Source organism: Drosophila navojoa, chromosome 2 (assembly GCF_054131105.1).
Source record: "Drosophila navojoa isolate 15081-1374.11 chromosome 2, UAZ_NAV_1.0, whole genome shotgun sequence".
In the NCBI taxonomy this organism is placed as follows: domain Eukaryota; kingdom Metazoa; phylum Arthropoda; class Insecta; order Diptera; family Drosophilidae; genus Drosophila; species Drosophila navojoa.
Window position 1 is genome coordinate 31522484 of NC_142890.1, and position 21264 is coordinate 31543747.

The 21264-nt window shown below is 35.9% G+C and overlaps 6 protein-coding genes across 9 annotated transcripts; 3 read left to right on the forward strand and 3 right to left on the reverse strand.

The window, feature by feature from the left end:
- The first annotated feature begins 1356 nt into the window (after positions 1–1356).
- Positions 1357–3653, forward strand: Desi (DM4/DM12 domain-containing protein Desiccate). The gene is made up of 5 exons (XM_089256381.1): positions 1357–1851; positions 2190–2325; positions 2468–2621; positions 2691–2880; positions 3316–3653. The coding sequence occupies exons 1-5, from the start codon at positions 1757–1759 to the stop codon at positions 3521–3523; spliced, it is 783 nt and encodes a 260-aa protein (XP_089112507.1). The 5' UTR covers positions 1357–1756; the 3' UTR covers positions 3524–3653.
- A 545-nt stretch (positions 3654–4198) lies between these two features.
- On the reverse strand, positions 4199–7104 carry LOC115563971 (uncharacterized). Its single transcript, XM_089265615.1, has 4 exons — positions 6751–7104; positions 5136–5291; positions 4897–5063; positions 4199–4839 (listed from the first exon to the last, which is right to left on the reverse strand). The coding sequence occupies exons 1-4, from the start codon at positions 7008–7010 to the stop codon at positions 4247–4249; spliced, it is 1176 nt and encodes a 391-aa protein (XP_089121741.1). The 5' UTR covers positions 7011–7104; the 3' UTR covers positions 4199–4246.
- A 2010-nt stretch (positions 7105–9114) lies between these two features.
- Positions 9115–11151, reverse strand: mRpL37 (mitochondrial ribosomal protein L37). Its single transcript, XM_030387751.2, has 4 exons — positions 10885–11151; positions 10468–10815; positions 9661–9941; positions 9115–9599 (listed from the first exon to the last, which is right to left on the reverse strand). The coding sequence occupies exons 1-4, from the start codon at positions 11058–11060 to the stop codon at positions 9175–9177; spliced, it is 1230 nt and encodes a 409-aa protein (XP_030243611.2). The 5' UTR covers positions 11061–11151; the 3' UTR covers positions 9115–9174.
- A 205-nt stretch (positions 11152–11356) lies between these two features.
- Rbp1 (RNA-binding protein 1) lies at positions 11357–14729 on the forward strand. 3 transcript variants are annotated; one of them, XM_089263279.1, is made up of 3 exons: positions 11357–11455; positions 11973–12305; positions 14488–14729. In XM_089263279.1, exons 2-3 carry the CDS (start codon positions 11977–11979, stop codon positions 14570–14572), a joined length of 414 nt encoding a protein of 137 aa, XP_089119405.1. In that variant the 5' UTR covers positions 11357–11455; positions 11973–11976; the 3' UTR covers positions 14573–14729. The 3 variants fall into 3 exon arrangements, with proteins under 3 accessions (XP_089119405.1, XP_030243618.1, XP_030243619.1); XM_030387758.2 differs by lacking the exon at positions 14488–14729 and adding an exon at positions 12868–13358; XM_030387759.2 differs by lacking the exon at positions 14488–14729 and adding an exon at positions 12868–13358 and having other exon boundaries at positions 11408–11519.
- A 1334-nt stretch (positions 14730–16063) lies between these two features.
- On the reverse strand, positions 16064–17942 carry Art1 (arginine methyltransferase 1). Of its 2 annotated transcripts, XM_018099046.3 has the most exons (4): positions 17812–17942; positions 17421–17750; positions 17040–17269; positions 16064–16978 (listed from the first exon to the last, which is right to left on the reverse strand). In XM_018099046.3, the coding sequence occupies exons 1-4, from the start codon at positions 17812–17814 to the stop codon at positions 16357–16359; spliced, it is 1185 nt and encodes a 394-aa protein (XP_017954535.1). In that variant the 5' UTR covers positions 17815–17942; the 3' UTR covers positions 16064–16356. The 2 variants fall into 2 exon arrangements, with proteins under 2 accessions (XP_017954535.1, XP_089115039.1); XM_089258913.1 differs by lacking the exon at positions 17812–17942.
- Positions 17943–18314: 372 nt separating this feature from the next.
- On the forward strand, positions 18315–20892 carry Mcm5 (Minichromosome maintenance 5). The gene is made up of 4 exons (XM_018098825.3): positions 18315–18580; positions 18645–19755; positions 19827–20648; positions 20717–20892. The coding sequence occupies exons 1-4, from the start codon at positions 18426–18428 to the stop codon at positions 20831–20833; spliced, it is 2205 nt and encodes a 734-aa protein (XP_017954314.1). The 5' UTR covers positions 18315–18425; the 3' UTR covers positions 20834–20892.
- Positions 20893–21264: the final 372 nt, after the last annotated feature.

Genomic DNA, 21264 nt, shown 5'->3' on the forward strand with positions numbered 1-21264 from the left:
ACATCTAACAAGTAAGAAGGCTCTAGTCGAGACTGCTCGACTAGGAGATACCCTGAACCCTCTAAGCTGATATTCTAGTAATACTGCACTTCTTTTATACATGCACACATATGTACATACCGCGCTCTGCTAACTGCGCAGTAAACAGCGACTGCGCCTTGGCTGGGCTACAGTGCGGGCAATATTATGAGAATTTATTAGTTGAATAATTTCTTTTGTAGACAATCTTAATGAAACTTTCAGAGCGTAATCATATGATGAAAATATATGTACATTCTAAAGCACAAGTCTCTATTACTTGAAATACTTGAGGCTGAAGAAACAAAATCATTTCAATTTTTCGATTATTCTTGATAAAAAAGTTATCGGATGAGTTATCGAAAAAATATGATAAGCTCGTACTGCGTATGGTATACACGTGTATGCACACAGCTCATACGGACAGATGGACAGGACTATATCAAGAATATATATACTTTATGAGGTCTGCGATGATTCCTTCTGCCTGTTACATAATTTTCACAAAGCCATTATACCCTGATTTCGCATTTTCAATGGGTTCAGGGTATAAAAATGTAAATACTAAAAATGTTGAAATAGAAACTCATTGCGAACTTTGACCAGCAATTCGAAATTTTTGAAATTATTTATTATAAAATAATAAGCATTCATGACAAGCCAATGAAAAACAAAGATGATGTCATGTCATCAATGTGATCATGTTAAATGATGGCATTAACAAAGCTAGGCAAGTTTTCGAGGACAGAGTTATTGGGTGCTTCGATGAAAATGAAAACAGTCATATAAGTACTTAATAGGAAGTCGCGTAGCGTAAGAGTCAGTGACTCAATACCAGAAATTTCTTGGTCTAGTGCATCCAAAGATTGTGCGAGTTACAAGTGCAAAAACTTCCACACATTGCAGCTACAGTCAAAGACATACTCAAAGCCATACCTAACTATCTTGTAATTTAGTGTCACTAAAAATTGTACTGTCACATACATAGAAACCAAATATATACATATATATATATGTGTATGTACATAATATATGTATATGTATATACTATGAATAACTTCTTTGCGTTAGGTTGCTGCAATGATTTTGAAAGCAAAATTGGGTATGACTTGCTTATAAATTTAGCAGTAAGTGTATTCATAGGTGTAATTTTGTACTCTACATTTGTTCTATTTTTATTTTTATTTATTTTTTTTTTTTAATTTGTTATATGTTTATCGAAATATCCCTTACCGACTCGGTATTCCTTTATATGTATGTATTGTACCTACAATAGTTTCGTTCATATGGATTGTTTGCCAGCAGCTTCCTCAGCTTGAAAATTTTGAAAACAAATTATTATCGAACTTGAAGAGTACATCTTAGTCGGTCCGCCCTGAATGGATCACTCTCACTTGGATGTAATAACTTGTCGTTGTGGTACACTGGTTTCCTCTTTAACTTAGTGCCTTTTAAGCGCGTCAACCAACTACAATCATACGAGCATATGCACAGGCATGCTTAACACATGCACAAACCGTATAATAGTAAGCACCTGTATGAAGGTTTATAAATTGGACAAATTGCGCGAATCGTTAAGTAACGCATGAAACGTATTTAATTTGGTTTCTTTGTGCTCATCTAAATATAAATAACGCGTGGATATATTAAAAGTTATTAGTTTGGAACTTCAAGTCGCAGAGTTGTGTTCAAACTTAGTAGCTAAGTCATCAAATAAGGACTCTTTAAAGAAATTCAAATGGATACCAAATACCAAGCATCCTTGAAGCTAACTTGCATATTTCTCGTACTAAGCGTTGCAGAAGCGATCCCGAAGCTAGATAACAAACCAAAGTAAGCTTTCAATGCAGACTACGCAAATATAAATAATAAATAGTGAAAACATTTACAGCTAATAACAGATAGCTCAAAGATATTCAATAATTAGAGTGTTCTTTTAGTGACGGAATTTAGTTATTTTTTTCTCCATCTATGGAGAGTAAACCCCAATAAATATTAAACAAAATTCTTGACAGTTTTATATTCGACCTCAAAATTTCAACTGAATGCATTTAGACTTCAAATGGAATAATTGTTTATAGAGTATACAAATAGAATATAATATTATCATGCTGCCGGAAATGAGCATCTCTTGAAATGTAATCTAATTACCAGTTCTTTTCTGTCTCTAGACCATACCTCGACAATACGCAATGGAGTCGAACGTACCCGAATGAAAATAGAACTCAGGTTAAAGAACCGGAGACTGCATCAACAAAAGATAGGCTGGAGCGCCTAGGTTACACCACTGGATATGGAAGCTTGAATGTATGTCTATCATATGTGTCATTCTAACTTTCATACACTTTATTGTATCATTTTATAGACTAGAAACCTAACGAATCTGTACTTAAGATTTATATATAATATGATTTGGTATAACGTTTGATATTTATCCTTCAAAATATAGGGATACCCAAGTAGCTCTGGACTTTCAGCATATAATCCAATCAAACTGGATCTTGGCGGAGTCGTGCTGGGAACACTTGTTGGCATCGGTGCAATAATTCTCATACCTAAAATACTATCCGCCTTTCACGGAGGTTACGGTGGCTATGGACGTAGTAAGTGAAAAATATTTATTTTAAGCATTCTACTCATCCAGAATATTCGCATTCTCTATATTCATGTAGGCGAGGACGACAATGACTTAGCATCTCTCAGTAGTATGATAAACAAAATTGACAATGTGCTTGGCCAAAACAATATCGACTCAACTAGCTGTATGCAACGCGCTGTCTGTGGCTATATTCGGTCGACAGAGAATAATATAAAGTCCGGAGTCTCCGATCAGATGGATGAATTCATTCACATGCTGTCCGGGTAAGCTAAAGAATGTTATAAATATTTGTTTATTAGTTTGCGTAACGAAAAAATGAAACATATATCTAAATATAAATTGTTTAAAATATTCGACCGGATTGATGATATAGCTATTTTTAACCTTACAGAAGGTAACATAGTTTTGTTTAGCAATGTTACATATTAGCATGTTACGTATTTAATGATAAGATTTTCTACATTCGACAGTGAATATGAAAATAATATTTATGAAAATGTATATATAAATTTATATATATCATTTATGTTGACTAAAAGTTCATAAAATTGGTTTTGAGAGAGAGACATATTTGAAATTGGGGAGCTTCTGCTTACTTAAACGCAATTGAATATTCTGTACAAGAATATCCGGTAGCTATTATAAATATAATATGAGCACTTTGGCTTTGCCTAACTTGATTCTAATTTTATTTGAAGGAACTCTCTTGTGGACTACCTTTTGGACGGTACTGCAATAAAGGAGGCATTAGAGCACGGAAAGGAAACAACCGATAGGAGCTGCGAAGAGCTTTACGTGTCGTGTCCATTAAATAGTAAATCGGCCACCAGTATTCTAATGAAACTCTTACCCAAGAAACAAAAACCTACTAAATTAAACTCAGCAGAAAATCAGGACGAATCTTAAATGCAAAAGTTGATAAATATAGCAACAGATTATATTATGAGAAAGTTATTACAACTAATCAATGGACTTTAAAGAACAAGCTTCATTTGTTACAAAATCGTATCCTAATTAAATAAAGAATATTATTTTTGAGATATTTTCATTATATCGTCGCATCGTATGGCGAAATATGTAACTTTACAGGAGAAGCATTTTTGAAAATTTGTTATTGATGTTCTTATTTTTTGCAAGAATGTGAGAGAGACGTTTTCTAACCGTTCTGCATTAAAATTTCAATTACGCCACGCCCCTAAAGAGGCGTAACAATATAATTTGGGGAATCGATAGAGGAGGCTACTGGTAACTTAACTATTCAATTTGAAGCTTCTAGCTCCTATACTTTAGGAGATATAAACTTTTGCGGATTGCCACGCCCCTATGGGAAGGCATTAATCCAAGAAAGCTTTTTGGTCTTGGGAGGTCAACCCGAGTATATATACTATCAATAGTGTCAAAAATATAGCAGAATTTGCAAAACCACTATATTTTCATACTTCGATTTGCCACGCCCCTGGTGGGACATATAATTTTTTCATCAATATTTATAGAATCATAACATTATAAATCGAAGACATACATATATGAGTATGTGTTCCAAAATCAAGTATCTTGCTTCAATAGGCCGTACTATTTCTAATTTACTATTTCTAATTTATTTACTAAATTAGTATATATAAATTTTCGTTACTTTGAGTTCAAAAGTAATTGTAGCTGCACTTCTTGCTTCTCAATTATGGGCAGCCAATAATCAGAAGGAAATTGGAATTCGCATGGATGAAACTTTCTTATCTCATCCAAAGTTTTATGCACCCGCTGATGTTGAATATTTTTATTATTTTGTATTAATTTTTGCAGTCCATCCAGTAAATTATTTGACTCTCGAATGAGATCATCAATGGACTGAAGCAGGAAATACCAATCGACCTTCTGCCTGCCGACCAGGTTGTTGCCTCTTAAATAAAATGGAACTGGCACGAAACTGCGCCATGGCTTAAGAGCTTCAATAGTATATGGAATAAAATGCTGCGTGACATTCATTTCAAGAGCGTCATCATCAAAATGCCACGAGGCTAAGGTAGAGTCGCGGAGCATATTGTTAATATGATGCGGTTGGTTTCGATAAGACTCATTGCTGTCATCGTTGTCATTATTCATAAATTCGAATAGACACGGATTACTGACGCTTCTCTGGAATGCTTTGGGCAAAAGTGTTTGTGTTGAGACATTTGCTTTCTCAATGCAGTCGGTCATCTGGGACACAGAATATGTTAGAACATCTGCAACACAAAAAACCTTTTAATGCTACGTAAAGTACATTGGTAAGATTACATTACATTGCTGATACCCATCCTTTTTAATCGAATATTGGCCATCCGTTAATATACCAATATCTCTCAGTAAAATCAAATCATCTTGCGCACTTGTTGTGGCTTCCTTCATCAACTTGACGGGAATGAAATCCGTTTGGACAGACACATTTGATTTACCAGCTCTTAAACGCCTACATGTCCAGTTTGCACAAAATCAAAATCAAGTTTAATAAAAACTTTTAAGAACTGCCTTTCATACGAACCTGGACGCATCGAGTAATTTAGCACGAAGCAACGCATTCTTATCCGGTTTTGGAAGAGTTGATACGCTTACGGCACGCCAAGGAGGTCGCTTGGCTTCATTTTCTTTTTCTTTCTCTGAGGCAAGGTCTTTCATTCGTTTCCAGCTAATTTTCGCTCTAAATGAGCAAATTTTAAAATTTTTATAAAAATGCAAGTACATATAAAAGTAGACAAAGCTGGCTCGTGCCTTTATAGAGAGTAATATTCTTTTATTGTTGCTTTTTCTTGCTCTTAATCTCTTAATATAATAACAATCTTTTAACACTTTAACTAATCTCTTCTAGCAGGGTTTTTTAAAAATGTATGTATGTAACAGACAGAAGGAGGCGTGGCTGACCCTACAAAATATATATATTCTTGATCAGGGCGACGAGCTGAGTCGATTTGGCCCTGTCCAACTGTCTGTCTCTCCGTTTGTCCGTATGCTTGAGCGCGTCGATCTCAGAAGATATAAGAGCCTTAACTTTTAATAAACTGTGCATAAATAATTGTTTAACATGAGAGCATGACTGAAAACTGTCACTGCTATCAAGCCTACTGCCAAAGCAAAGATCCTCAATAGTAATCAAAACAAGTAAGAAGGCTCTAGTCGAGACTGCTCGACTAGGAGATACCCTGAACCCTCCAAGCTGATATTTTAATCATTCTATACTTCTTTTATGCACATATACATACATGTACATGCATCCGCACGAACGCTCTGCTAACTGCGCAGGATGCAGCGTCTGCTCTTGAGCTGCGCTGCAGTGTGGGCAACATTATTTGCTGAATAATTTATTTTCTAGACGTACAATCTTATTGAAACTCTCAGAACGTAATCATAATGTTAAAATCTATGTACATTCCAAAGCACAAGTCACTAGTATTTGAAATGCGTTTTTTACGAATTGGGGGCGAAGGGGGCGTGGCATCCAAAATCATTTGATTACAAAATATTTGTATTCATCATATGTATATACACAGTAAATCTGAAGCTTCCAGGTCTAATAGTGTTCAAATGAAGCTGAAAAAAACTAAATCAATTTTTCGATTATTCTCGATAAAAAAGTTATCGGATGAGTTATCGAAAAAATAAAGCAAACTCGTACTGCGAATGGTATACAGTATGCACACAAAATTTCAGCTCTCTAGCTTTTGTATCTTCTGAGATCGACGCCCTCATACAGACGGACAGACGAACAGGGCTATATCGACTCAGCTCGTCGTCCTGATCAAGAATATATATACTTTATGGGGTCTGCGATTATTCCTTCTGCCCGTTACATAATTTTACACAAAACCATTATACCCTGATTTCCCATTTTCAATGGGTTCAGGGTATAATTAATAGTGGACCACCCTTTAAATTTTGGGCCATGAAAAACAGACATTGGCACACAAAACTTGGCAACGAGCACCGGGACGCGAGAATTTTATATATGTACATATATAAAGATAATGAGTATCCCATTAAAAGGCAGCAATATTAAGTTAAGATTAGTTACGGTGATTATTAATGTTATCATGATTAAAGATTTTTTTTTTTTTTTAATAAATGTAACCCCTGCTATGCCATGGCTTACATTCACAGCTTACCTGATTAGAGCAGCACTTCGATTGATTGGTGGTAAAACTGATTGATGGTCGTCTACGCTTTTAGACTCACTATTTTCGGACGATGTTGCACTGTTGTTGATGCTAGTTGGCGCTTGTATCTGTAAGTTTTTCATATTGCAGCCTTTTTTATTTGGTGCAAAGCCTTTTACAACCCCAAATAAATTTGGTGCTGACCTTATCGCCACCAATATTGATAAAAAACAAAAAAAAAAGAAAAAAAAACAATTCCCCGTTGCCATGGAACCAGCTTTCAAAGTATGCGGATAATATTCGCAGTTTTCATTTTACTGCAGGCTAGCATGTGGGAGTACTTGTCGTTAATGCTCGCCTATGGCAACTTAGAAGGCACTGCTCGCATTATTATCTAAGATGACTTAAGTACCCAAACTACATACATGAATATACATTACATATGTATATGAATTTACTTTGCATTACATACAATTTCATAATACACTGAATTCAGATTTTCAAAATACATACATGAATATACATTACATATGTATATGAATTTACTTTACATTACATACAATTTTATAATACACTGAATTCAGATTTTCAAACTAACGAACGTCTATTTTTGCCTATTAATTATAGCTGCGTCATATATTTGTATGTACAAAAAGATTAAATAAAATACAGTGGAATCCGGCTTAACGACTCCGCTTGAAGCCTAACGACAATCTGCTTATCCCGGCAATTTTGTTTTATATTTTGCAGTCTTTCACCGGCTATGACGACTTTCTGAAAAAACAAGTAAGAAAGCTATAGTCGAGACTGCTCGACTACGAGATCCCCTGAACCCTACAAGCAATTATTTCAATAATAATTGGCACACACACACACACGCACACAAACAAACACACGGACACACACACGCATATATACAGGCGATTGCGCTTGGGTTGCGCTGCAATGTTGGCAATATAATGAAAACTTATTTGTTGAATAATTTAATTTCTAGACGTACGATCGTAATGAAACTTTCAGAACGTAATCATAATGTTAAAATGTATGTACATTCCGAAGCATAAGTCTCTAGTATTTGATATACGACTTTTAAAAAGATGAGGGTGAGGGGGTGGATTTAGGGGTGGGGGGTGAATTTTAACAAAAACCGAAATTGTAAGAAATACATCTTTATATACATTTTAATGGATTTTTTGGAGACTCTAGCTTGAAAGATCTAGGAGATATCATTTTTTAAGTGATCTTCGATAAGGTTTTTTATCGATAAAAAAGTATCGGAATGAGTTATCGTTTTTTAGTAATAAAGTCGATATGCGCGTGATATATACGGGCATTTAAAAAAAAAGTTGAAGTCTCTAGCTCTTATATCTTCTGAAATCGACGCGTTCATACATACGGACGGACGGACGGACGGACAGACAGACGGACAGGGCTAAATCAACTCAGCTCGTCGCCCTGATCAAGAATATATATACTTTGTGGGGTCTGCCACGCCTCCTTCTGCCTGTTACATACTTTTAACAAAACCATTATACCCTGATTTCCCATTTTCAATGGGTTCAAGGTATAACAAGTAAGAAGACTCTAGTCGAGACTGCTCGACTAGGAGATACCCTGAACCCTCCAAGCTGATATTCTTATCATTCTGCACTTCTTTTATGCACGCACACATGCATTTACATGCATCCACCCTCACGCGCCCGCTCTCTGCTAACTGCGCATTAAGCAGCGACTGCGCTTGGGCTGCGCTGCAGTGTGGACAATAGTATGAGAATTTACTTGGTGAATAACTTCTTTTGTAAACATACGATCTTGATGAAACTTTCAGGGCGTAATTATATGGTCAAAATGTGTGTAAATTCCAAAGCACAAGTCTGTAGTACTTGAAATACGTTTTTTACAAATTGGGGGCGAAGGGGGCGTGGTATCCAAAATCTGTTGATTACAAAATGTTTGTATTCATCATATATATATACACAGTGAATCTGAAGTCTCCACGTCTAATAGTACTCCGATGAGACTCAAAAAACAAAATCAATTTTTCGATTATTCTCGATAAAAAAGTTATCGGATGAGTTATCGAAAAAATAGAGCAAACGCACCCAAAATTTCAGCTCTCTAGCTCTTTTATCTTCTGAGATCTCGGCGTTCATACGGACAGACGGACGGACGGACGGACGGACAGACGGACAGGGCTATATCGACTCAGCTCGTCGTGCTGATCAAGAATATATATACTTTATGGGGTCTGCGATGATTCCTTCTGCCTGTTACATACTTTTACACAAAAACATTATACCCTGATTTCCCATTTTCAATGGGTTCAGGGTATAAAAACGGATTCTACTTTAAGTAGGAGTCAAATATATGTCAATAACTTGATATAAACTTAGTATATCCAACTTTATTTCCTTGAATGAAAAGTTGTATATTTTAAGAGCTATTATAAAAGGCATTTAAAATACGAAAAGGTTCGCTGTTATACCCATCTATATGTGGTCTACCAGTTTTATAAGAACAATTATTAAACATTTCTATACTGCCTCGATGGAACCAATAGTTTTTCGTTGTATTAGTCGAGTCCAGATTAAGCGTGTTAAGTTGAAATACTCCAAAATGAAACTCTCGTCCGTCGGTATGGACGCATTGTACAACAACAGGTTTTTGCAGATCCGAACAGAAAGTGATTCCGTTAATTTGTTTAGCACGAGCAGCAGCTGCCACAAAAGCTTTAAGCATAGAACGTCCATAGAATTGAGTTTTCGATACATCGGATCCGTGTATGTTGCCCACAATTGCTTTATCAAAGAAAGACACAATTGTATGGGGATGTGAGCAGCTTATTTCAGACCGAATAGCTAAATATAAAAAAGAATATTGTTATATAATCATTTAATAAAATACAAGAAATTCACTTACGATAGAAGTTGTTTTCCGTATAAATATGCCGTTTTGGTATTGAAACTACACATTTCATCGGGTACAAATCGGGTAATTCGCCATCAAATTTCCCCTTGACAGCGTCCAAGGCCCGAGAAGAGCTTATTAATTTATCTCCGCTAAGTATAAAGCTGAGCAAATCATTATCTTTGGATAATGATGTTTGAAATGTTACATTATCCATTAGCTTCCGTCTAACAGTTACAGACCTTCCAGCTAATTTCTCGATTTCAAACAAGAGTTTGTTTATAACGAGACGACTGCAGAAGGATGGATTCATATAAAATCAAACCGCAAACAGATATTAAAACAAGAACGTAGCCCCTAAAGGGGCTTAACAATATAATTTGAGGAATTGCCACCTCCCTGTGGGCGGACATATCAAGTCTCTAGCTTCAATTGCGTTCATACGGACAGACGGACAGCAAGACGGGCATTGCACAAAACCAACATACATATTTCACTTTCGAGAATGAGTATAATCTTTACTATTGACACTTTTCACACAGAACTTATAAGCTATGCATATGTATGTATAATCCAAGAAGTCTATGTGACATTTTCATTCATGATAATTATGGCATGCCCGTTTTAAGAACTAAGTGGAAAAGTAGAATATTTACTATGGTATAAAGTATTGTTGTAGGTTAATGCAGGCAGGTTTTATATATGATGAAAATATATAGATATTTGATTAAATACTGCAAATGGATTTGTTGTTTCCCTCTTGCTTACATATTTACAACATACACAAATTTAAATATTTTACAAATGTTTGGTACGTACTTTCGTCTTTCGTGAGAGATCCCGTAGAGGCGCGGTAGGTTATATGCCGGTCTGTCAATAAGTTTTATCTTTGGCAATTTGACTTGCTGCGCATCCAGCAAATGAGATGAGAAAATTGCATTTTGAACATTACGATCTACAACCTTAGAATATTGGCCATTTGAAATTGCGTCCTCTATTTGTTGTGGGAAGCTATTTATCTCTATGGTATTTGTTAGAACCTGTGCTTGTTGCAATCCTCCAAGTAGAACGTTGTTGTCCTTAAACATATGACACGCAGTTGTATGCCAATTCGGATGATTTTCGTCCTCAGCGATTGGCTTTGGGACTGTTTCAACAATATCAACCCTAAGCGTATATATGTTTTTTTTTTTTTTAAATAGGTAAACATTTATTTCATGAATCAATTTTACTTACAGTTGGAACTCTTTCTTTTCATTTAACAGTTCGTCAGGTGTTTTAACTTGAATTCCCATCTTTAAAAGCTCAGCAGCAGCACCTGTATCCCTGGGCACACGTCTCCCTTGCACCTGCCAGTGCTTCTTAAAATGCCATCCAATATGCTGTGCATATAGCTTATTTGTAATCCTCATTTTTCTTTAAGAGTTTTCAATTTAAACAAGCACACACCCACGATGCCAGGTTATGAAATTTTCCCAGCTGACTCTCCCTTAGGTTTCTTATATGTATATCGATATACACTCGATACTTTTTCTTTGAAACGAGGGCTGCAGTTATACAAGATCTTTAGGCAAAATCACTAACCAAGTCACTAACTCTGGTTAGTGGGGAAATTCATATAACAATTACAATTCTCTATTGGAATAACTATATAAAAGAAAGAAATGAATTTGCTTATATTTTTAAAACACACATAACAGAAAAAATTCAACGTAAGAACTATTTTGTAATTATGCAAAATTAATATATTTTTATTATTATCTAGGGTCACACTAATAGTGACAGTCTGGCATCTTCGCTGAAAATTGTATATTATCACTGGTCAGTGATATTATTTATCGTGTTTTTTTTTTTTTTTTAATTGTTGATGGGTGAGAAGCTTACTACAATATTAAGTGCTTAGAACATACTTAATCCAATTACATTACTATATATTTATAGATAATAAAATAAAAATTTTGCCTGAACCATTCTTTTGTCAGCTAAGTATGTACATATGTATGTATGTATGTACATAGGTATATTGTGTTTATTGACATACATAGTTCGATTTTGTGATTATTATTATTTTATCTTGTTTTGTGTTACCGACCTTAAAGGTATATCTAAAAAACAATTGCAGTGTGTTAAGAGTACCTATATGATGTTGCGTATTTTTAAGTAATTTTGATTTTGCTCGAAATATGTATATATTAGGCACAATCAGTGACCAAACACAGTGGTGGTCAGTGGCACAATATAAAAGGATCCAATGTATCCAATGCGTGATAAGTAATTTCTGTCGTTGCTAATTTAACTAATTGCGTTACTTTTTTTCGATCAAGCAATATGACGCGTTATCGTGAATGGGATTTGGCCTGTAAAGTGTATGTTGGAAACTTAGGATCATCGGCGTCAAAATATGAGATCGAAAATGCCTTTAGCAAATATGGTCCATTGAAAAACGTATGGATAGCACGCAATCCTCCTGGATTTGCATTCGTTGAGTTCGAAGATCGAAGAGACGCAGAGGATGCTACCCGAGCACTAGATGGAACGCGTTGTTGTGGCACTCGAATCCGTGTAGAAATGTCTTCAGGACGCTCCCGTGATCGATCTCGGCGTGGCGCCGCTGAAGGTAGCTCCAGTAGTGGCGGACGCAGTGGAGGACGACTTAGGTAAATTATTGATAAATCGTATGAAACACAAATAATAGTCCCATTCAAGATGCAATAAACGTATATATCTTTATAAAATTACTTGTTTACTTGGGCAAAAAGTATTCAGCTCATTGCAGACTATATATATTTAAATTTTGAACTACTATTAATGTCCTCACGGCAAAATGCGCTTCTATTTTCAAATATCAATCACCCAGCTTTTGTCATGGGCTTTGAACGATAAAAGTTTAAGCGAAATAAAATTACTCAGAATGACTCGGTCAACGTTTTAATATCTGTTTCCAATATTCCTATGAATTTGGAACTGATATCTCTTGCTATTTGATATATACATGTGTCATATAATTCCTGTTTTCAACCTTGCATTGCAGTGACCAATTTTATCTGAATTTTTATTTATTTGTATAGAAAGCCGATCATGTTTTAAACATCAGCAGAAGCTTCGGTGTAAACCCTAGCTCGGTACTTCCGACTAGTGCACTTACATATTTTTTTTTTGTATTTTCTATGATGACTTCGAGTAGTTGTTAAAAAATTGCTAAAGTCGTCATTCTTACAGGCTCAATCCTTCTACTCTTGAACTACCTCCTACTACTACAAGAACAGCAAAAACACCTGTGCGATTCTTCCAATCTTCTCTACCATAATGCTCACAAGCACAAAATCAACCAACAAGTTTACAAATGATCGCCGATCCGGAACTTCCGATGTCTATATAATGCAAAATTTTTGAAACCATCAAGATATCAGCATTTCAACCTTGCACAACAACAGCAACACGCGACCCATACATAAATGCTACTTAAATTATGAATTCTAATTGCTTTTCATTTATCAGCCTTATGAGACTATTTATTAGCATTATTGTAACGTAAAAACGCCTTTTAAATTATCAATAGTTAGGGATTAAGAAAGTCTAAGACGAAGCTTAGGACAATGTGATGCATAACTATAACTGTGGTAAATTACAATTACTAAGTGTATACATTTACTTAAATTATATATTGAATATAAGAAATTATATCGGTAATGATATTTGAAAATCTTAAATGAACTGCATTACTTATTTGAGAAAGAAACGCTAAGCTAGATACGCGTCATATTGCTTGTATTACAGATACATAATTTTATTTTAATCATATTTTTCTGTAATTTATCTCCCGTACTATAGAGCTAATAAAGTTATCGAATGGGTAAAATTAAAAAATTATAGTCTGCTTGCTCAGTTCATACATTTGCATAACAATTTTCTTAGCTTGCTTATCCAATTTGAGAAAACCATAAAACACACAAAAAGAAATCGGCAGATGTGTGATATAACGATTTTATCCAAATATCAATATAACCACATCTTTGTAAATATATAATAGTCTCATATGTATTTGATATTTTGACAATTGTCTTAAGATAATCCAAATGAATCAAAGGTTAAGGTAAATGTACGTCGAGTTCTCGAGTATTTATTAAACTCCCGATATTTTATTATCGATTAAAAATCCCATCGAAAGCTTGTTATTAAATTATATCTTCTACACCTTTAGAGCTAGGGCTTCCAAATTTTAAATGTAGACTTATGTGTATTTTATATAATTTTGATTTTTGTTATAATTTACCCCCCACCCCTAAATTCACCCCCTCACCCTCACTTTTGTAAAAGTGACTTGTGCTTTGGAATGAACACACATTTAACCATTTTGTTTACGACCTGAAAGTTTCATTAAGATCGTACGTCTAGAAATTAAAACATTCAACAAATAAATTCGCCCACACTGCAGGGCAGCCCAAGCGCAGTCGCTGCTTACTCTGCAGTTCGCAGAGCGCGTTCTAATACGTGCGTGTGTAGTATGTATGTGTGTTTAACAGAAGTGTAGAGTGAGTAGAATATCAGATTGGAGGGTTCGGGGTATCTCCTAGTCGAGCAGTCTCGACTAGAGTTTTCTTACTTGTATTTCCCAGGTCCGTGTATATCATGCGCACGTTTTTCTCTAAAAATCAATAACTACTTTTGATATTTTATTATTGATTAAAAACTTTATCGACAGCTAGTTATTTAATTTTATCTCCTACACTTTTAGAGCTAGAGATTCCAAATTTTAGATGTAGACTTATATGTATTATATATAATTTCGATTTTTGTGGTATCTTGTTTATAAACTAACCTTATGTGGACATTTTTCAGATCTCGTTCTCCAAGGCGCTCCCGGACACCTCGAAGTTTTTCTAGAGATAGGAGAACTCGTTCAGAATCACGTGAACGATATTGAAAATAATGAAATCAATTATCTCAATTAATACATTCACATAATTACATTTATTGCCTAAAATTATACCTATCTAAATTTAAATTATGCTCGTTTTTATTCTTGTCCCCAAAACGACACTTAACTGATTGCAATAAAAATTTTTTAATATAAAAAAAAACGTATTACGTATATATTCGTTTAGTAACTTTGAAAATATTTTTTATAATATTTTTATGGTAAAGTTACATTGAATATTCTTTGTATCTGTTATCCCATCATATTTGCGAAATGTAATAATTAGGTATATCTACAAATAAATTTAGGAGGCAGAAATAAACTTTATAGCAAGACATGATTATCTAGAATCGATCTCAGATAAAACGAAAGGGAATAATCTCTATTTTTACAAGTAAATTCCACTGAGGGCGTTCAATGTTATCAATTCTCAGTGGACAAACATCAATAATCGACACAATTCAGTGGGCTAAAAAATGTATAAGCTCCAGTCGAGACTGCTCGACTAGGAGATACCCTGAACCGTCCACTCTGATATTCTAATCATTATGTACTTCTTTTATGCACATACATACATGCATCCAGACGCACGCAGAGGCCCGCGCTCTGCTAACTGCGAAGTAAGCAGCGACTGCGCTTGGGCTGCGCTGCAGTGCGGGCAGTATTATGAGATTTGTTGAATAATTTAATTTCTAGACGTACGATCTTAATGAAACTTTCAGAACTTAATCATAATGTTCAAATGCGTGCACATTCCAAAGCACAAGTCTTTTACAATTATGAGGGTGAGGGGGTGGATATAGGGGTGGGGGTAAATTTTAACAAAAATCGAAATAGTATAAAATGCATTTTAATATACATTTTGAGTTTGGAGACTCTAGCTTTAAAGATGTGGGAGACATCATTTTATAAATGATCCTCGATAAGGTTGCGCGCTGTATATACGGACATTTAAAAAAAAATTGGTCTCTAGCTCTTATATCTTCTGATATCGACGCGTTCACACATACGGACAGACGGACGGGCGGACAGGGCCAAATCGACTCAGCTCGTCGCCCTGATCAAGAATATATCTACTTTGTGGGGTCTGCCACGCCTCCTGCTGCCTGTTACATACATTTTAACAAAACTATTATACCCTGATTTACCATTTTCAACGGGTTCAGGGTATAAAAAGAAAATATAAAATTCAACCCAAAGCGATTTCCAAGTAACTTCTATAATTGGGGTAGTATATGCTGTTAATCCGATCGAGAATCATAATTTTTTACACCTATAAGAATATATTACGCTAAAGCTTCAACGTTGCAATCCAAAGATTCAATGTCTTTAAAGTTCGAAACGAGTAATTATCGTATAGTTTTGAATATCCAACAATTAACAAATGTAATTCTTTAGAATGGGAATGCTTACATTTAAGGCAGAAAGAAGCTACTCGGAACCTTATTTAATTTTGTATATGTATACACAAAATTCTTGACAAAGAAAACTAGAAGGTCCAGTAAAATTGTGTGGATACCGCACTCTTTATTTTGTTTTCATGTGAGACCTAATGTGCCACTGTACAAATGTCTTAGAAGTATTCTTGAATCATAATTAAAACAGGCGCACTTGTAAAAATATAATGTATGTATACTAAAAAGGTACACTTTAAACTTAGTAGAAGACGCAACACAAATTCGTTGCACATTTCGCACTGGATTATATCTTACGTCTAGTCATCATATTTTAATTACCTCTAGCTTAAGAGGGCAGCAGTTCTAGGACCGCATTAATAAAGTGGCATGAATTCAACGCATACGGTATGTATTTGATTCCTGGATTTCAGATAGCTCGCCCTTGAAGTTGATGTCGATGACAAAGTCCAAATCCCGATTGTTCCGTTCGTTTGGTTTCATTTGAAACGTTCCATTGATCTCTTCATTTTTTTTGGCAGTTATGTGATCATCTAAGTAGAAGACAGTCTGCTTCCAATGTGTATATGTGGAATCAGGGGAAGTGCTGAACCCAAGTCGTTTGTGGCATTTGGTAAACTCGATATTAAAATATGTAACCAAAGCTTGGACAAAGTCATTACGCTTGATGGTAAGGTTGAATTTCGAAGAAAAGTTCAAATCGGCTTTTTGCACTGTGTACAAATCAACCTCCTTCACCATGCATGCAGTAGAAACTACTTGCTTTGGATCAACAACATCAACAAGTGGTTCGGTAACAGCCACTTTCCGTATACAGCTCATATCAAAGCCATATACGTCGTCCCACCAATTGATCTTCTCGTCTTTATACTGGCGATCTTCGATAGCTGTGATGTAAAGTGTACCCCTATCTGGGAACATCATGCCATTGGGCTTTAGCCATTTATCGCGCGCATACAACACCGTATCCAGCATAGACTCATAAAAAAGGCAGTACCTGTAGTTGACGATAGAGCCATTATAAATGACAGTTAATATAAGTTTCCCATACAACATACCCCATCCATTCCGAAATAATAATGTCAACTTTTTCTATTCCATTCGGAAGCTCGATTTCCTCAATTTTACCCTTGACTACAGTAATAATATCTTGTAAATTGTTGTCGATTATCACTTGTCGAGCAAACTCTATAATGTTGGAACAGTCTACAGCAATGACATTGGCAGCGCCGGCCTTAGCAGCAAACATGGACAGAATGCCGGTACCACATCCAACATCCAAAACAGTCTGCAAATAATTTTATGGTTAAACGGTTTGGAATTGAACATATTCAAGTCTAAAACATATACAAATGTATATTATATATATATGTATTTTTTTTTTTTTTTTTAATATAACTACATATTTTATAATGCACACAGCAATTTCAATACGTTACCTTCCCTTGGAAAAGATGTTTGTTGTGGTACATTGCGTTGCGGTATGTGACGGTCCTGACCTCATCTTTAAGCATTTCCTCGTGGATTCCAAAATGGGCATATGAGTCAAAGTAATAGTCCCTTGAAGTCATCTCATCTGCGTTGCCAGTCGCTTCACCATCGCCAGGAGATCCTTTACATACGCCACCAGCAACACCGCCACTGTTGGCGGTGCTGTGGGCAAGTTTCTTTAATACATTGTTCGTGTTGGCAATTCCGACAGTTGCGGGACCTGCACCGGGCGCGCTCTCAAGCTCAGCGCTAGATTCCATTGCTATATCTGTTGAGGACTGTAAGTAATACAATACAATAGTTCATTCATCATTTTGCTACTCAATTTTAGCTACTTACCATTTTTTTTTTTAAGTTTTACTTGTCCAGATTTGTGTAAGTTAATCGAAAATAAGCAATGTATCAGACACCGGACTACTTCCCTCCAAACACACGCGAAAAAGTGCTACCAAGCAGCTTAATTCTAGGGATGTTGAATGCTTATCGATATTTGCTTACGAAAAACGATACATAAGTGGCACTAACTAAATTTGGTTGGTGCATGTGGTATGTGTTTGAAATATCGATATAAATGGATTAAAATAGATATAGAACTGTCTGATCACTGACCAGAGCGGTCAGTGGTCTGATGTATACCTTCGATGAAACGATCAAGCAATCGCAATATCTATTTTCTTCTGACTATGTTTTTATTGATGAGTATGAAGCTAATTATTCTTAAAATAGTATTATAAAAGTTTTCCTTTAAAGGATTTAATTTCATTAATTACATTTTTAAATTATTTATTTACCTTTGAAAAATATAATCGAAATAGCAGTGCTATGGATAGCACGAGTGTTAGATATCGATTACACACATTGTTTTGGCGGTAATAATCAGCTTCACGTTGTGAATAACGCGGCGTTTGCAGAATTCAGTTGATTGCTTATTATTAAACTTGTTTATTGTCACAATGGAAGGCTTCGACGATGCTGGTGTGTTTTTCTCAGACAATTTTGGGAACGATCATAACCCAGATGGAGCACAAATTAATTTACAAGCTGTGAAAAAGAAATATAAAGAATTCATTCGTACATTCAACGAAGATAATTTTTATTATAAATATCGGTAATTATCATCCCACAAAGAATGATACGTATCAAATCATTAATTTTCATTTAAATTTATTCAGCGATAATTTGAAACGAAACTATTTAAATGGACGCTACTTTTTGGAAATTGAAATGGAGGATGTGGTGGGCTTCGATGAGACGCTTGCCGACAAACTGAACAAGCAGCCAACTGAACATTTGCAAATCTTCGAAGAAGCTGCACGTGAGGTAGCTGATGAAATAACAGCACCTCGACCCGAACATGAAGAGCAAATGCATGACATTCAAATACTGTTAATGTCTAGTGCCCATCCGACAAACATTCGTGAATTAAAGTCAGACAGCGTATCACGTTTGGTTAAAATTGCTGGCATAATTGTTGCAGCCTCCGGCATTCAGGCAAAGGCAACCCGGATGTCGATTATGTGTCGGTCGTGTAGTACCGTAATTCCAAACTTAAAAGTGAATCCTGGACTTGAAGGTTATGCACTGCCACGCAAGTGCACTACCGAACAGGCTGGCAGGCCCAAGTGTCCATTGGATCCCTTCTTTATAATGCCAGACAAATGTAAGTGCGTTGATTTTCAAACACTTAAACTGCAAGAGCTGCCAGATTTTGTGCCACAAGGCGAGATACCACGTCATTTGCAATTGTTTTGCGATCGCTCACTGTGCGAACGAGTCGTGCCTGGCAATCGCGTGCTCATACAAGGTATTTATTCGATACGTAAGGTTGGAAAGCCGTCGCGTCAAGATGGTCGCGAAAAGGCTGTGCTGGGTGTTCGTGCTCCATACATGCGCGTAGTCGGCATAACTGTCGATGCCGAGGGAGCTGGTGCAGTGTCTCGTTATACCAACATAACTACTGAAGAAGAGGAAAACTTCCGACGCTTTGCTGTTTCACCAGATATATATGATCGCCTGTCGAAATCCTTGGCACCTAGTATTTTTGGTTCAAGTGACATTAAGAAGGCCATTACGTGCATGCTCTTTGGTGGATCGCGAAAACGTCTTCCGGACGGTCTTTGCCGCCGTGGCGATATAAATGTATTACTCTTGGGAGATCCGGGTACTGCCAAGTCTCAGCTCCTCAAATTCGTTGAAAAAGTTGCTCCCATTGGAGTTTACACGTCCGGCAAGGGGTCTAGTGCAGCTGGTCTTACAGCTTCGGTTATGAAGGATCCGCATACGGTATGACACTTATTATCTGGATGGTTTGACTTAAGAGATTTCACTAATTTATATTTATATCTTATTCATAGCGTAATTTTGTTATGGAAGGTGGCGCTATGGTGCTCGCTGATGGTGGCGTAGTTTGTATAGATGAGTTCGACAAAATGCGCGAGGACGATCGCGTTGCTATCCACGAAGCAATGGAACAGCAAACCATTTCGATTGCAAAAGCCGGTATTACAACCACACTAAATTCACGTTGCTCAGTGCTTGCCGCTGCCAACTCAATATTTGGCCGTTGGGATGATACAAAGGGCGAAGAAAATATTGATTTCATGCCAACGATTCTGTCACGTTTTGACATGATATTTATTGTGAAGGATGTTCACGATGAGGCTCGAGACATCACTTTGGCGAAGCATATAATAAATGTGCATTTGAGCTCGAACAAATCAGCACCCTCCGATCCTGCAGAAGGTGAAATTTCATTGTCCATGTTCAAGAAATATATCCATTATTGTCGCACACATTGTGGCCCGCGCCTAAGTGAAGCGGCTGGAGAAAAACTAAAAAGTCGTTATGTTCTAATGCGAAGTGGCGCTGGGCAGCAGGAGAAGTCTGCAGATAAACGGCATTGTATTCCAATAACAGTGCGGCAGCTGGAAGCTATCATTCGAATTTCAGAATCGTTGGCGAAAATGCGTTTATTACCGTTTGCTACGGATGAGCATGTAAATGAAGCACTTCGACTTTTTCAAGTATCTACGCTTGATGCGGCTATGACCGGTAGTCTAGCTGGAGCGGAGGGATTCACCACTGAGGAAGATCAGGATACATTAAATCGCATAGAAAAGCAACTCAAACGACGATTTGCTATCGGATCTCAGGTTTCTGAGCAAAATATTTTGCAGGTAATAATCTGTAACAAATCATGTCAATAAAATTTAAATAACATAATAATGTATTTCGTAATCCTTAGGACTTTTTACGCCAAAAGTATGAGGAACGAACTGTAATGAAAGTCATTCATACGATGATTCGCCGAGGAGAACTTCAACATAGGATGCAACGGAAGATGCTATATCGCATTTGCTAAACAAGTACTAATCTTGATTTATTAATATGGAACCTATTATATATATTTTAAAAAACCTTTAATAAAATTATTATCAATCCAAGTTGTAAACCTAAACTCTATACATAAGTCAGCTATCGAATGTGTAAAACTAAATTGAAGTATGTTTTATTAAAACAATTAAGATTTGAGAGTGCTCATCTACGTAATCTCCTGAACCCTTCGATATTTCAATACTTATTCGCACAACGGAAACTTAATTGTTTAATAACTTTTCTTGTGGATGGACGTGATTATAACATTGAAATGCGTACATTTACCAAAACTTAAGTAATCATAAAAAGTACATATGAATCTAAATTTAAAATTTGAATTTTAAAGATGTAGGAGATAAAATTTTATAGCTGAGTTTTGATAATGTTTTTAATCGATAACAAAAGAATGGGATGAGA